Source organism: Tamandua tetradactyla, chromosome 5, assembly GCF_023851605.1.
Source record: "Tamandua tetradactyla isolate mTamTet1 chromosome 5, mTamTet1.pri, whole genome shotgun sequence".
Taxonomy (NCBI): domain Eukaryota; kingdom Metazoa; phylum Chordata; class Mammalia; order Pilosa; family Myrmecophagidae; genus Tamandua; species Tamandua tetradactyla.
In genome coordinates, this window is record NC_135331.1 from 129778194 (window position 1) to 129794427 (window position 16234).

Sequence of the window (16234 nt, forward strand, 5' to 3'; positions counted from 1 at the left end):
ATAGGAGAGAAAAAAATAAAAGGAACATATAAGGGACTCAAAGAGATTTTGTTTTGTTTTGCTTGAAATACCTATGCTTTCTGTACAGATTGAATTACCTGAATATTGCTTAGCCTTAAAATGACAATAAAATATGAAGCAGAAACATATATATTTTTTTTGCATGGGCAGCGCTGGGAATCGAACCCGGGTCTCTGGCATGGCAGGTGAGAACTCTGCCTGCTGAGCCACCGTGGCCCGCCCAGCAGAAACATATTTTAAGGTGTCATCTTCCACGGATTTGTGGTGGAAAATCCCATTTCTTACTCTGTCCATCTGTAGATCAAAGAAAATATTTCTCGCAGTAATGACAGAATATTTAATAAATTAGTAAAGAGATCAAAATTCTCAGCTGCAAAGCGGTATACTTAAGTTTATGACTGCATATTACTGAATAGCAGAGAACTGGCAAAAATAATTAGGCAGCAAATTCTAAATTGTGCTTAATATAGTGGAAAATCCATTTTTAAAAATAGAGAATATTTCTTGGCCTAGAAATTACACACTATTCTGTTCCATCAGTGATTCTCCACAGGGCTCTTTGTTAGCACAGATGTCGGAAGGGGCTACATATGGTATTATACAGAGTGTGTTTAAAAAGTTAAGGAAAGGCTAGTTTTTGTATATGCTTATAACACAGTTTAAAAATAGTTTTGACTCTATTTGTAAATCAGATGGCCAGTTCTCAGGCTTGTGCCAAGTGTGAAGCATTAAAACAAGGTTTCTTTTGAGTTGCTGAGGTTATGTTGGGAAGGAGAAAGCATCTGAAATTTTTTTAAGATGGACTTTCTCTGTTTATACACAAAATTGATCTGTGCTTTACAAAGTTATCTACAATATTAAGAAAAATTTTACATAACAGAGTGTCCCTTTGGTTAGTGACTTAAAAAATGACATGTGGAGTTTCACAAAGTGGTGAGTAAAGCCTCGCCAAAAGGGAAAAAATGTTCACAGTAATTTACAAATACTATTTAATCTTGAATCTAGCAATAGCAGAAAAAGAGATTACTGTTCTTCTATATTCCCTTCTCCCACTTCCCCAATTTTATGTTTTGTTAGTGTACATTATTGCTAAAATGTTGACTTTCAAATAAGACTTAGTAAGTTACTAGGAAATCCACGTTATATTTGTAAAATTAAGGGGAGATAGCAAATTGAGAAAATGTTGAATACTTAAATTTGACCTTTTAATAAGGACACATGAGACCAGTGAATAGGCCTTAAATTGGCTCTCTCTGCATACCCTCCGAGTCACTTCTTGGATGCAGCAAGAATTAGGGGGTGGTTGGGGGCATCTCAGTCCCTACACTGCAGTTTTTGGATGGGGCTTCTATTTCTGGCTCTGTATCTTTCCTGGGTTTGTCACATGTCTGAGCAGGGACACAGGTATGCAACCCCCACTTTTGATTTCTCTCTAATGAGGAAATCCCTTAAAGGTTTGACATGATTAAAGAATTACATTTAAAAAATTTCTATGAAATGAGATTTCCTGCACTTCAGATCTGGTTAGTTTGTTTGGAATTGTCAAAAGCTTGCCCTCCAATTAATCAACTTCTGAGATTTTTTTGGATGTAGACTCTGGCTGTTTTTTGCTTTCTCCTGGCTTGATGTCACTTAAATAAAAATATCTTCCCTCCCCACCCCCGCCCCCACCACCCGCCACAGTCTTTGTAAATTTGCAGGTTGGGAGGTAACTTGTGTGTCAATTCATGATGAAAAGGAAGCACATTGTTTCCTCCAGTTTCTGAGCTGACAAAATAGTCACCTCTTCATGGTTTATCCTAACATAATGAAAAACAAGTAACTCACAATAATCCAGGGTTCTGGGTTGTTGGTGTCCAACTTACTACAGTTTATTTTTTTCTACTTTATTTGAATGTGGGACGTTGTGGCTGATGCTAGGCTGTACTATCCAAATCCCTCTTCAGAGATGAAGGACTTCTTCCCCCAGCTGCTGGAAGTGCAACTGCAGACTTTGGAGCCCCTTGGATGATTGCATGAGGTTGAGAGTTGCTCTACCCAAGGCTGCAGGGAGTGGCCTATATCCTATGCCAGATTGAAGTTGGGTGTAAAGGGCCAGACTTTTGTCCCAATTTAGTACAACTCTCAAGGGTCATCTCAGCTTCCTAGCTCCGGATGGGTTCTGCTGAGGCCTCTGTTGAGCCCACTGCACTGCAGCTCCACTTCTCCCTCTGTGATCCTCCCTTCCTATCCCTCCTGGAGGTGCTGATTCCAAGAGCACTCCTAATGAACCTCCTGCACTTCAGTCACTATCTCAGAACCTGCTTTCCAGGGAACCCAACCTGTGACAGATGTGGCTACTATTTAACTTTCCTTTGAAGATAGATTTTTCAGATCTTGGAATTAACTTGCAACATATTAAAACTGTGTAGTGCAAAGAACTGACAAAAGAGTTGGGAAGCTTTCTGGTTTTTATATCCTTTTCAGAAGTTCTTATATAAAATAAATTATTTAAAAATGAACACTGCTCCTCCAGTGTTTATAGTGTAACTATAAAATTTGGAAGAACCATTATGGAGGAAGAATATATAAGTTTTGGTGACTGAATAACGTAGAGTTGAAGAGAGAAAGGAGTCCAAGGTGATTGAGACTTTAGAACCTCTGTGATTGTGGAGCTGGTGACCAGCATGCATGAACAGGCTATTCAGGCTGTGGAACTTCTGCAATAATCACATGTATGCATAGTAAAAGAGCAAAACTACAACTGTTGCTCTTGAGCTGAGAGGCAGTAGTGAGGGGTCGTTTAGAGCTCAGGCCTGAGAGCCAGGCTGCCTGGGTTAGAATCTTGGCTCCTCTACTTTACTCTGTGACTTAACCCTGTGACTCAGACTTCTCATTTGTAAAATCAGGATCATGATACTTCAGAGGATTATTATGAGGATTGAATGAACTAATATGTATAAAGCTATTAGAATGCTCAGTAAGTATTATCTATTATTACTTTAGTCTCAGAATAAAAAAATCTTATGCCTCAGGTCTGTTGGTGATTTTATTGCTTCAAAGCAAAAATCCAGGTCTCCCATTTTCTAGAGCAGTGCTGTCCAGTAGAAATATAATGTGAGTCACATGTGTAAATTTAAATATTCTAGTAGCCATTTTAAAAAAAAGTAAAAATGAAGTGGTGAAATTAATTTTATAATATATTTTATTTAGCTCAGTGTATCCCAGATATTATCAATGCAACATGAATCACTATAAAATTATTAATAAGATATTTTACGTTTTTTTTTTTTTCTCAGTATTAAAAACCTTAATCCTGTGACATATTTTATTCTGGCAGCACATCTCAGTTTGGACTGGCTATATTTCAAGTGCTCCATAGTCATGTGTGGCTGCTTAGAGATTTGTTAATCTTTTTCACTGCAAAAGTGTTTCAGTTGTCTATTGCTGTCGAATAAGCTACCACAAAACTTTTTAGCTTAAAACAGCAATAGTTTATTATTTCTCACAGTTATCACTTTTGCACACTAATTTTATAATGCATTGATGATTATTGTCTGAATTAATTATTGCTGTGATGGTTGCAAAGATTTTTCTAATTCCTATCATTCTTTCCACATTTATTAGTTAGTATTCTATGGGAAAGAAATCCCCCCCCCCATTTATGCATTTCTTTAATGATTATAGCAGCGTGAATTCATAGAATCTTGTTTTATTCAGTAGTTTATAAACCTTTACTACCATTATTTATTTTAATGTTCAAATTGTCTGGCCATATATTTATATATCCCTTGAATTTTAATTGCAGTAAAATATATACAATTCTGTGGTATAAATTACATGCAAGATGTATATTGATTATATGCATGGTGTTGTGCTATCATCACTGTCATTCATTGCCAAACTTTTCTATCACCCAAAACAAAAACACTGTACCCATTAAACTTTTAACTCCCCACTCCCCCTCTCTCCTGTCCCTGGTAACCTGTACTCTACTTTCTATTTCTGTACATTTTTTGGATATTCTAATTATTTCATATAAGTAGAATCACATAATGTCTGACCTTTTGTGTCTGGCTTATTACACTCAATGTGATGCTTCAAGATTCATCTATGTTGTTGAATGTATCAGAGCTTCATTCCTTTTTACTGCTGGATAATATTCCATTGTATATATAATACAAATTTTGGTTTATTCATTAATCCATTGAAGAACATTTTAATTGCTTCTCCCTTTGGCTGTTGTGAATTATGCTGCTGTGAACTTTCGTGTACAAATATCTTTTTAGGTCTCTTTTTCCAGTTATTTTGGATATATACCTAGAAGTGGGATCGCCATGATTATACTTTTTTAAATAGAGAAAAAACTTTTTCTCCATTTGCTGAGGTACCTGGTAGGAACTGAGCAAATTCTGATATATGGAAGATATTTTCAATTTCTGTTTTTTTTCTGTGTTGAAATATTTAAATGTTCAATTCAAATATTTCACAAGGCCTGTCTTTCTGCCTTTCTAGTACCATGCCTCTCTTAAAAAAATATTTTCTCTACGATTTGTTTTAATGTTTCACCAAATTTAGTTGCTGCAATATAATAGGGCTTCCCAATTTCACTTAAATTCAGTATAGAATATAAATTTATCCCATTAAAAATAAGCTAATGGAAATAAGGTTCCTCTACCAATTGAGATATTCCCAAAGCACAAAGACTCTCTAAGTTAAATCTTGTGAAAATAAAACCCTTTCTGTAATAAAAATGCTAAAAAAAATAAAAAAAATTTTAATGCTAAATCAGGATGCCTGGTGAGTGCTCACCTGTCTATAAGGCCTTTCGTGATCTGGCCCAGCCTCAGCTTTACAGCCTATCCCTTCTCTGTGCCTCTGATCTGGTCACTGAGTCCTTTGCATTTTCCAATTTAATAGACCCTTGTTGACCTCCACTTCTTTGCACTGGCTGTTCCTCTTCTGAAACAGCCTTCCCTTCTTTTCTCATTTCGCTGTTATCTCCTTATCCCATAAACCTAGATCCTGACATCATTTTCTGTGGGTGCCTTTCCCAGTCTAGCTTGCACCTCAGTCTGGGTTGGGTGTCCCTCCGATGTGCTCCTTATCCTACCTCTGTTGTAGCTCTTACCCATTGAATCATAACTCTCTGTTCCATTGCTCCTTCTCCCTTTGAAAATACTACTAGTCCAGTTTCCTATTGTGTAGGAGTCCTGCTCTTTGCTTCCTGTGGTGACAGTTATCAGATAAACTGAGCTGTACTAGCTGATAAGTGATGATGATGAATTTTTGCCATGCACCAACGCCCACACATCCAGGGTCTTCAGGGTCGGCGTGCATACATCTGGAGGTGAGAATCTGGATGTATGTAGAAAATGTACTTTCATCTCTTTTTTATTTTTATTAGAAAAACTAAGAAATTAAACTTTCCTAATATTTAGTATCTTAAATATTGATTGAGAGAAATGCATGTATATAGCTTTATAAATCCTAATTTGATGTTGGAAATGTGTTCTAAGAATAGTTAATGGGGGGGACGCATCATAAAAATTGGAAGACTGCTGCCATAGAGGTTCACTGACAATCTCAAAGGATAACTTTTCAGGGTTTTTAGGACTAAAATGACTAACACGATGTGTCAGGTACTGTTCTGTAAACTTTTCAGGTATTAGGACACTTACTCCTTATAGCTATTTTATGAGATTGTTACAGTTATTAGTGTTTTTGTTTGCTAAAGCTGCTACATGCAGTATAGCAGCAGTGGGTTGGCTCTGACCATGAACATGTCCAAAATAAGGCATCAAGAGGAAGATCCTTCTCTGAGTAAAGCCTGCTGGAATCCAGGATTCCTCTGTCATATGGGAAAGCGCATGGTGATGTCTGCTGGTCCTTCACTCCTGGGTTCTGGTTTCAATGGCTGTTTCCAAATGTCTCTCGGCATTTTCTCTCTTGCTCTCCTAAAGGACTCTGGTGAAGGATTAAGACCCACCTTGAATGGGCTGGTTCACATCTCAGTTAAACTAACCTGATCAAGAGGCCCCACCCACAATAGGTCATCCTCCGCAAGAATGGATTAAAAGAACATGGTCTTTTCTGGGGTACATGACAGATTCAAATCAGCACAATTAGCATCCTGAAAAAAATTGAGCTTGAGAATCAGGTAACTTGTTCAAGAACAGAACTACTGTGTGGCTGAGTCAGGATAGAACCCAAGTAGTGTAGTTCCAGGGCCACTCCCTTAACTCTGTCTCTATCCCATGCCATGCTCTAGTGGTTCACTGTTCCCACATGATAGACCCATGTGCATAGGAGGAGGAGGGGTCTCTGTCTTGGTCTTTGTGCAACCCTTAATAACTGTTTCTTAAATGAACGAAAAAATCGAGGGTCTATCACCATCTCTGAATTCCTGCCACCTAGGTGAGGACTTTGGATAGCATTCTTTTATTTTTAACTCAAAGCCATTTTTTTTCCTTGAAATAAATGGATCTGATGAGAAATTGCCTAAGTTAAAGTAGTAGTCCTGTGTTCAGAAACTTTACAAGAATAAGAGTCTGCTTCATGCTGGCACTCATCTGTCAGTTCTGAGTCTCAGCCCGCTCCTGACATGACTAATCCCATCCTAGTCTTCTTTTATCAAGAGGGTATGAGAATATAAGAAATGAACTTCAGTCCCTCTGTGCACTGTATGTAGTGCCCCTTAAACACATATAACTTAAAAACAGTAACAACAGCAGCAGCAGCTGCAGCAACAAAAATTTCATTGGAAAAGAGAAGCAGAATTTACTAATTTTGGGAGAGTGCATCAGCTGATCCCCCTCTAAATGTGGCCCAGACTTCCTTAATTCTTTGGTACAAGGGTGTGGAATAATCTGGGTGTTCTGGTTCTTAATACAATTATTTTGGTTTGGCCAAATAAGTTTACAGTTCCATCTACATCTTAAAGAGTATTGACAAACCTTTTTGAGTTTTGTACTGTGTTATCGTATTCAATTATGATGATTCTCTTGTTCTTTGTTTTCCTTGTAGGGTCTTTCAAGATGCTTATTCTTCCATCAGTAAGTATTCATTAAAAAATTTTGTTTCATAAATGTAAATTGCATAAGTGAACTAAATAAATTATTTTTTTGCTTTTATATTAATTTGTGTTTCTTGTGAGTTTGGCTTGAGTTTAGTTCAGCCTTCAGACTATTTATGAATAATATTATTTCAAGGAGATTGCCTATTAGATTCTTCAAAGTTATAGCAGAAATTTCCCCCTTAGGAAATGGAGAGCTTTACTGAGGGAAACTGGCCTTCACTATTAGCACAGAAACCTGGGTTGCTTTGGTCCTGCTTCTGCCTTAATGAGCCTTATAATCTTGAGTGAGTAATTAACACATTGGTTTCCTTGTTCTTGAGAAGGGCAGTGCCATGCTGAACCATATCAGAGTCCGAGACAACAGTAGAAATCAATAATCCTGATCCTTTTTGAATTAAAAATGTTTATATTAATTTGTATTAATTTTGATATTTTAAAATAATTGGATTAAAATGTCATGTATCTTGATTATTGAGTTTTTGACACTGCCTTGGATTTTGATCTAAAAAAGTCACATCTCATCCTAGACCCAGCCCTGGAAAAGTGAACAGAAACTGTCTCTATTTCTTAGAGCTATTTTGGGGGTGAGATATGATATGAAAATGCTGTGAAATATACTATAGAAATAGAAAAGAGTTATTTTGTTGAGACAGTCCTAAAACCTGCTTATTAACTAATCTTATTTGGTTAGCTTGTGAACTAATCTTACTTCCTATAGCTTTGATTTGGAAGTTTGTACCTTTCTTCTTAGGTTTTTTTTTTGGGGGGGGGTGGGGTGCATGGTCCGGGAATCGAACCTGGTTCTCTGTAATGAAAGGTGAGGATTCTACTACTGAACCACCTGTGCACTCCCTAGGTCTGTTTTTGTGCTTCAGAAATTTAATGCTAAATAGAGTAGACCAGCCAACAAGAGGGCCAGTTTGATATAGTTTTCTGAGACTAGATAAGAAATGACTTTGACTCTGACACATTACCTGAAGAACCAGGTTACCTCATTACCTCTTGAAGATTATTTTTCAAGTACATTCTGAAACCATATTCAAAATTTGGGGTACCTAGAGAATGTAATACTTCCAAATAGTAGCTTGAAAATTGCTTATGTTCCCCCTTAAAGTGAGGGATAGAAAGTTCAGAGGTGATGATGGAGTTATACAGAGAAGGTAGGATTTAACAAATGAATATGAATGCTGAATCATTTAATTGACATCTCTTTTAGTCACCAATATCTTAGAGCAACTAGAAGTAAAATCCTAAAATTGTGGGATCATAACCCATATTAAACTCTGTAATATGTTCAACAACTAATTGTGGTGCTGTGCTTTCAAATGTATTGCTTTTTTTATATATGTTATTTTTCACAAAAAAGAAAGAAAAAAATTTGATTGTGGTGATAAAGAAATATTTAAGCCTTCTAGCCTCCTATGTTTTGGAGTAGCTAGAAGAAATACCTGAGAGGATTGTGTGGTGGCCCATGACAAACTCTGGGATCTGTCCTGTAACTTCTTGTTGAGGAGTGCTGTGAAAACTATTGATTTTCTATTTCTTTGCTTTGTTTATATGTTGTATTTTACAATAAAAAATGTTATTTATCCCCCTAAAATTGCTTATATTTCATAGCCATTAAGGGTTTTTTTTTAACTTATTATGCTTGTACCTTCCTTATTAAGAAATATACTGCAGCTAACAGTAGCAAGTGGGAAAGAAAAAAAGGTGTAAGCAGGGAGAAGTTAGGAGAAACCCCCAAACTTAGTGGCAATAGAACATTAGATGCTGGCCACCAGTGCCTGTGTGTAGAACTCTGTCAAAAGAATGTTCTAATAGTAATGTTAAAATAAATCCTTTGTAATAACTTGTCCTATAGGAGGAGGGGATTAAAATTTAAGCTCATGAATCACAGCTTAAAGCATTATGACTGGTTTCCTCAAGGGAATCCACAATCTCACAGGCTGGAAGGTGGGGGGGAAACAAACATAAGGGGTTCCTACAATAATGCTAGTAAAAACATTATGTGTCCTTACTATCATTAGCTAGAAGTTTGGCTATTAGTAATTATTTTAAGTCTTAAGTATAAGAAATACGAACTCTAGTATCTTATATTTGTCTTTTCTGTTGTATGTAGATATAATTATTTATTGAAAGCTTTATTAGAGATTGTATTTAGGAGTATACCCCCTTTTAAAAAATTTTTTTATTAATTAAAAAAATTACAAGAAACACAAACATTCCCAATACATACACTCAGCAATTCACAATATCATCACATAGTTGCATATTCATCATCATGATCATTTCCCAGAACATTAGCATCAATTCAGAAAAAGAAATAAAAAGACAACAGAAAAATATAACAAACAGAAAAAGAAATTTTACAGGCCATACCCCTTACTAATCCCTTTCATTGATCACTAGCATTTCAAACTAAATCTATTTTAACATTTGTTCCCCCTATTATTTATTTTTATTCCATATGTTCCTCTCATCTGTTGACTAGGTAGATAAAAGGAGCATCAGACACAAGGAGTATACCCCTTTTTATTAAAACATTTTAAAGACTTAGTCAAAGTTGTCTGGGCAAATTTGATAATGCTTGGCAAAAATAAATAATTTAATGAATTTTCAGTTAAAATAGACAACTTTCAAAGTGCACTTATATTCTGATTTTGTAAAATTAGCATTTTAAATTATTTTAAGGTGCTAATAACTTTATTATATATATATTTAATTAGAGAAATTGTAGGTTTATATAAAAATCATATGGAAAATTCAGAGTTTCCGTATACCACCCTGTGTTAGTTTGCAAGGTGCTGGAATGCGATATACCAGGACTGAAATGATTTTTAAAAAGAGGAATTTAATAAATTACAAGTTTACTGTTCTAAGGAAGTGAAAGTGTCCAAATTAAGGCACCAACAAGAGGTTGCCTTTACTCAAGAAAAGCCAACGGATCAGGAACACCTCTGTCAGCTGCGCATTCATGTGGCTGACATCTGCTGGTCCCTTGCTCCTGGGCTTCCTTGCTTTCAGATTCTGTTCCGTTCCTCATTTTGATTCTCTGGGGCTGGTTTTCATCTCTTGGTTTCCCTTGGCTCTCTCCAGGTTCTGGCTTGCTTAACATCTCATGGTGACTTCTGTTGTCTCAGTTTTCTGAAGCAACTGTTCTCCAAGCATCTTCATCTGCTCTCTCTGTTGGCTCTGGGCTTCTGTCGTTTCTTCAGGCTCTTTCTGCCCTGAGGTTTCTCCAAAATGTTTCCTCTTTAAAAGGATTCCAGTAAACTAATGAAGACCCACCTGGAATGGGTGGAGTCACATCGCCATCTAATTAAAAGTTAATACCCACACTTGGGTGTACCACATCTCCATGGAGAAAATCTAATCAAAAGATTCCACCCTAAGTACTGAATAGTGCTTAAAAGAAATGCTTGCTCCCACAAGATTGGATCAGGTTTAAAACATGGGTTTTCTGGAGTACGTAATACTTTCAAATTGGCACACATCTTATTATTAACATCTTCATTAGTGTGGTATATTTGTTAAAATTCGTGAAGGAATGTTTTTATAAACTGTACTACTAACTATAGTCTGTTGTTTAACTTAGGGCTCATTGTTTGTGTTGTTCAGTGCTATGGTTTTTTAAAAACTTTTTAATTTTATAGTATAACATATATACAAAGCAAAGAAATCAAAAGCAATAGTTTTCAAAGCACTCTTCAAAAAGTGGTTACAGGAGAGATCCCAGAGTTTGACATGGGCTGCCATACGATCCTCTCATATTTTTCCTTCTAGCTAGAGGGCTCAAACTTTAATTATCATCACAATCCACTTTTTTTCCCTTCTTTTTTTTTTTTTTTGTGAACAATAACATCCATACAAAAAAGCTATAAATTTCCAAGCACAGCGCCACAATTAGTTGTATTTCAGACTTTGGTGTGGGTTACAATTCAACAATTATAGGTTTTTACTTCTAGCTGCTCTAAAATACTGGAGACTAAAAGATATCAATTTAATAATTCAGCATTCTTATTCATTTGTTTTAAGTCCTATCTGCTATGTTTAATTCCACCATCATCTTTGATCTTTCCATACCTGTCTTTGGGGTTGTTTGGGCTATGGCAATTCTAAATTTTTGATATGGGAGGGTCTGTCACTAATATGGGGTGGGGAGATAGAACTATCTGATGTTCTGGAGAGGCTGGACTAGGTTTCAGGACTTATCTGGATCAGGGACCCATCTGGAGATGTAGGTTTCTGGAAAGTTACTCTGGTGCCTGGAACCCTTGTGGAATCTTATATATTGCTTTAGGTGTGCTTTAGGATTGACTGGAATGGTCCTGGTTGGGGTTTGGCAGGTTATGATCCATAGCAAGATCTACCTGAAGCTTGCGTAAGAGTAACCTCCAGAATAGCCTCTCGACTCTATTTGAACTCTTTCTGCCACTGATACTTTATTAATTATACTTCTTTTCCCCCTTTTGGTCAGGATGGATTTGTTGATTCCATGGTGCCAGGTCTGGATTCATCCCTGAGAGTCCTCTCACATGTTGCCAGGGAGACTTTCACCCTGGATGTCATGTCCCACGTAGGGGAGAGGGCAATGATTTCACTTGTAGAGTTGGGCTTAGAGAGAATGAGGCCACATCTGAGCAACAGCAAAGGTCCTCCAAAAGTAACTCTTAGGCATGCCTATAGGTAGTCTAAGCTTCTCCACTACCTACATAAGCTTCACAAGAGTAAGCCTCATGATCTAGGGCATGGCCTATTGATTTGGGTATCCCTAAAGTTTGACACAGTATCACGGGATTCCCTGATGGCAAGGTTTAATAGTTCTGTATTTTTTCTCCCTTCCCTCAGGGGACTTTGCCAATACTTTTTGATTATCTGCTTAATATACTTTAGGATGTCTCCAGGCATTACAATAATCTAATTACAATTTCAAACATACAATACTGAATAAGGATTAGAAGAAACAGCTGCCTTTACAAAATGGGATTAGGATTAAAACATGGCTTTTCTAGGGTACATATATAATTTCAAACCAGCACAGCTTTGTTATTATCTCTAAATATCAGATTATATATATAAAACAGTCTCTCAAAATCCAGAAATTATAATCACCACTTCAGATTTAATGTGTCTGCTCTGTTTTACAATCTAGGCCCCGTTTTCTTATAAGCATTTTCTAAAGGTGATGATGCCATTGTCGTTTTTTTGTTTCTGGTTTATTTTGTCTCACCAAGTGTCCCACATGCTCATTCATATTGTTGCATGCCTTATGACATTGTTCCTTTTAGTAGCAGCACAACCTTCGTTCATAAGTATACACTATCGTTCTCCAATCTACTTCTCCATCAGTGCATCTTCAGCCACCTACATTCATCAGGGTGAAGATGAGGGCCAAAAGTTCACAGTCCATCAACATTCTCAATTTTAGATAATTTCATTGTTCCCAAAAGACAGAAAACCAGTAAACACACCTTCACCAAAGAGAAAATCTAAACCTCCTCTTAACTTTTGTCCCTCACCCCATTTTTATCTCTGCTTTTTGGTAGTGAACATAGCTCATAGCATGAATAGCAGTCTCCCCCCGGTATCCTGGACTTAAACACTCTTTAAACAAGAATCATATCTTTAAAGTAATTCTTACTTTGAGCTCATTCATATTTCTAGAGTGAGTCAGTGGGACACGTAGGTCTATACAACCCCTTTCAATCTTGTTCATCTTCAGTATGGTAATATTACTTCTAGACCCATAGAGAATCACCTTCACTCCTATCTATTCCCATACATTAGAGTTCAACCTCATTAGCTAATGGTGCACCCATCTCTAGCTTCTATGTATCTCTAAGTCCCCTATCTTCTGTGTTATAAGCCTTTGAATATACCTTTATGGTGGTTGTAAAAGTGGAATCATATAGTGTCTGTCCTTTTGTGTCTGTCTGGCTAATTTCACTCAGCATTATGTCCTCAAGGATCATCCATCTTGTCATGTGCTTCAGGACATCATTTTGTCTTAGTGCCGCATAATATTCCATCATATGTATATATCACATTTTGTTGATCTACTTGTCTGTTGATGGGCATTTGGTTTGTTTCCATCTTTTGGCGATTGTGATGAATGCTTCTATGAACGTTGGTATGCAAATGTCTGTTTGTGCCGTTGCTTTCAACTCTTCTGGGTATATACCAAGTAGTGCTATTGCTGGGTCATAGGGCAACTCAGTATTTAGTTTCCTAAGGAACCACCAAACAGTCTTCCATAGTGGCTGCACCATTATACATTCCCACCAGCAGTGCATAAGTGTCCCAGTTTCTCCACATCCTCTCCAACATTTATAGTTTCCTGTTTGTTTAATAGCAGCCATTCTAATAGGTGTGAGGTGATACCTCATTGTAGTCTTTTTTTTTTTTTTTTTTTTTTTTTTAAAGAGAGAGGGAGGAAGGGAAGGAAAGAAAGACAGAGAAGGAAGGAAGGATGGAAGGAAGGAAGAAAGGGAAACATCTTTAAACATTTTCTTGTTTTATTATATTTTGTTTGTTTGTTTGTTTTTTACATGGGCTGGGGCCGGGAATCGAACCGGGGTCCTCCGGCATGGCAGGCAAGCACTCTTGCCCGCTGAGCCACCGCGGCCCGCCTCATTGTAGTCTTGATCTGCATTTCCCTTATAGCCAGTGAAAATGAGCATCTCTTATGTAGTTTTGAGCCATCTGTATTTGCTCTTCAGAAAAATGCCTATTCATATCTTTAGCCCATTTTATATTGGGTTGTTTGTTCTTTTGTTGTTGAGTTGTATGATTTCTTTGTATATAAAGAAAATCAAACCTTTGTCTGATATGTGATTTCCAAATATTTTCTCCCATTGAGTTGGCTGCCTCTTCATGTTTTTGACAAAGTCTTTTGATGTGCAGAAGTATTTGATCTTGAGGAGTTCCCATTTATCTATTTTTTCTTTTGTTACTTGTGCTTTGGGTGTAAAGTTTAGGTCTTCAAGATGTTTCCTTACATTTTCTTCTAGAAGCTTTACGGTACTAGTTCTTATATTTAGGTGTTGATCCACTTTGAGTTAATTTTTGTGGAGGGTGTAAGATAGGGGTCCTCTTTCATTCTTTTGACTATTGATATCCAGTTCTTCCATGCCCAATTATTGAAAAGACTATTTTGTCCTGGTTCAGAGGATTTGGGGGCCTTGTCAAAAATCAGTTGACCGTAGATTTGGTGGTCTATTTCTGCACTCTCAATTCGATTCCATTGGTCAGTGCTTCTGTCTTTGGGCCTGTACCATGCTGTTTTGACCACTGTGGCTTTATAATAGGTTTTAAATTTAGGGAGTGTTAATTCTCCCACTTCGTTCTTCTTTTTTTTTTAGGATGCTTTTAGTATTCGGAGTCTCTTTCCCTTTCAGATGAATTTGGTAGTTAGCTGTTCCATATCTTCAAAATAGATGTTGGAATTTTGATTGGTATTGTGTTGAATGTATAGATCAATTTGGGAAGAATTGATGTCTTAACTACATTTAGCCTTCCTCTCCGTGAGCAGGGAATGTCTTTCCATCTATTTAGATCTCCTTTGATTTCTTTTAGCAGTGTTATTTAGTTTTCTGTGTACAAGCCCTTTACGTCCCTAGTTAAGTTCATTCCTAAGTATTTGATTCTTTTAGTTGCTATTTTGAATGTATTTTTTTCCTTAACTGACTCCTCAGCCAGCTCATTTCTTGTGTATAGAAATGTTACTGATTTTTGCACATTAATTTTATATCCTGCCGCCTTGCTGAATTTGTTTATTAGCTCAAGTAACTTTGCTGTAGAGTTCTCAGGATCTTCCAAGTATAGTATCATATCATCTGCAAATAATGAGAGTTTTACTTCTTCCTTTCTGATTTGGATGCCTTTTATTTCTTTGTCCTGCCTGATTGCTCTAGCTAGAACTTCTAGCACAATGTTAAATAATAGTGGTGACAGTGGGCATCCTTGTCTTGCACCTGATCTTAAGGGGAAGGCTTTCAGTTTCTCTCCATTGAGTATGATGCTGGCAGTTGGTTTTTCATATATTCCCTTTATCATATTGAGATAATAACCTTTGATTCATATCTTTTGGTTGGAGTCTTTTTATCAGAAAAGGATGCTAAATTTTGTCAAATGCTTTTTCAGCATCAATCGAAATGATCATGTGATTTTTCCCTTTTGATTTGTTAATGTACTGTATTACATTAATTGATTTTCTTGTGTTGAACCATCCTTGCATTCCTGGTATAAATCCCAGGAATGGGTATTCCTGGGTATGGTGTTTAATTCTTTTAATGTGCTGTTGGATTCAATTTGCTAATATTTTATAGAGAATTTGTACACCTATGTTCATTAGGGAGATTGGCCCGTAGTTTTCATTTCTTATAGCATCTTTACCCAGTTTTGGTATTAAAATGATATTAGCTTCATAAAATTAGTTAGGTAGAATTCCTTTCCCTCAATTTTTTGGAAAAATTTGAGCAAGATTGGTATTAGTTCTTTTTGGAATGTTTGATAAAATTCCACTGTGAAGTCATCTGGTCCTGGGCTTTCTCTTTTAGAAAGATTTTTGATGAGTGATTGAATTTCTTTACTTGTGATTGGTTTGTTGAGATTTTCTAGTTCTTCCTGAGTCAGTGTAGCTTTTCGTGGGACTCCAGGAATCTGCCCATTTCATCTAAGTTGTCTAGTTTGTTGGCGTATAGTTGTTCATTGTATCCTCTTATGATTTCTTTTATTTCTTCAGGGTCTGTGGTAATGCACCCCTTCTCTTTTCTGATTTTGTTTGTTTGCATCCTCTCTCTTTTTTTCTTTGTCAGTCTTGCTAGTGGCCTATCAATGTTGTTGATTTTCTGAAAGAACCAACTTTTGGTTTTATTGATTCTTTGTATTGTTCTTTTGTTCTCCATTCATTTATCTCTGCTTTAATCTTTTTTATTTCTCTTTTCTTATTTCCTTTGGGGTTAGTTTGCTGTTCTTTTTCAAGTTCCTCCAGGTTTGCTGTTAAGTCCTCGGTTTTTGCTCTTTCTCATTTTTTAATATAGTCCTTTAAGGCAATACATTTCCCTTTCAGCACAGCCTTTGCCACATCCCATAAGTTCTGATAAGTTGTATTCTCATTTTCTTTCATCTCTGATAGCCTCTGATTTCTCTAGCAAT

At 36.6% G+C, this 16234-nt stretch overlaps 1 protein-coding gene across 1 annotated transcript in view; it reads left to right on the plus strand.

Annotated features, from left to right (window-relative positions):
* CD109 (CD109 molecule) overlaps positions 1–16234 on the plus strand; it is a 202442-nt gene that overhangs the window by 12692 nt on the left and 173516 nt on the right. Inside the window, exon 3 of the mRNA XM_077162244.1 lies at positions 7027–7055. Within this exon, the coding sequence (XP_077018359.1) occupies positions 7027–7055 (29 nt within the window). The remainder of the gene's footprint in view (positions 1–7026; positions 7056–16234) is intronic.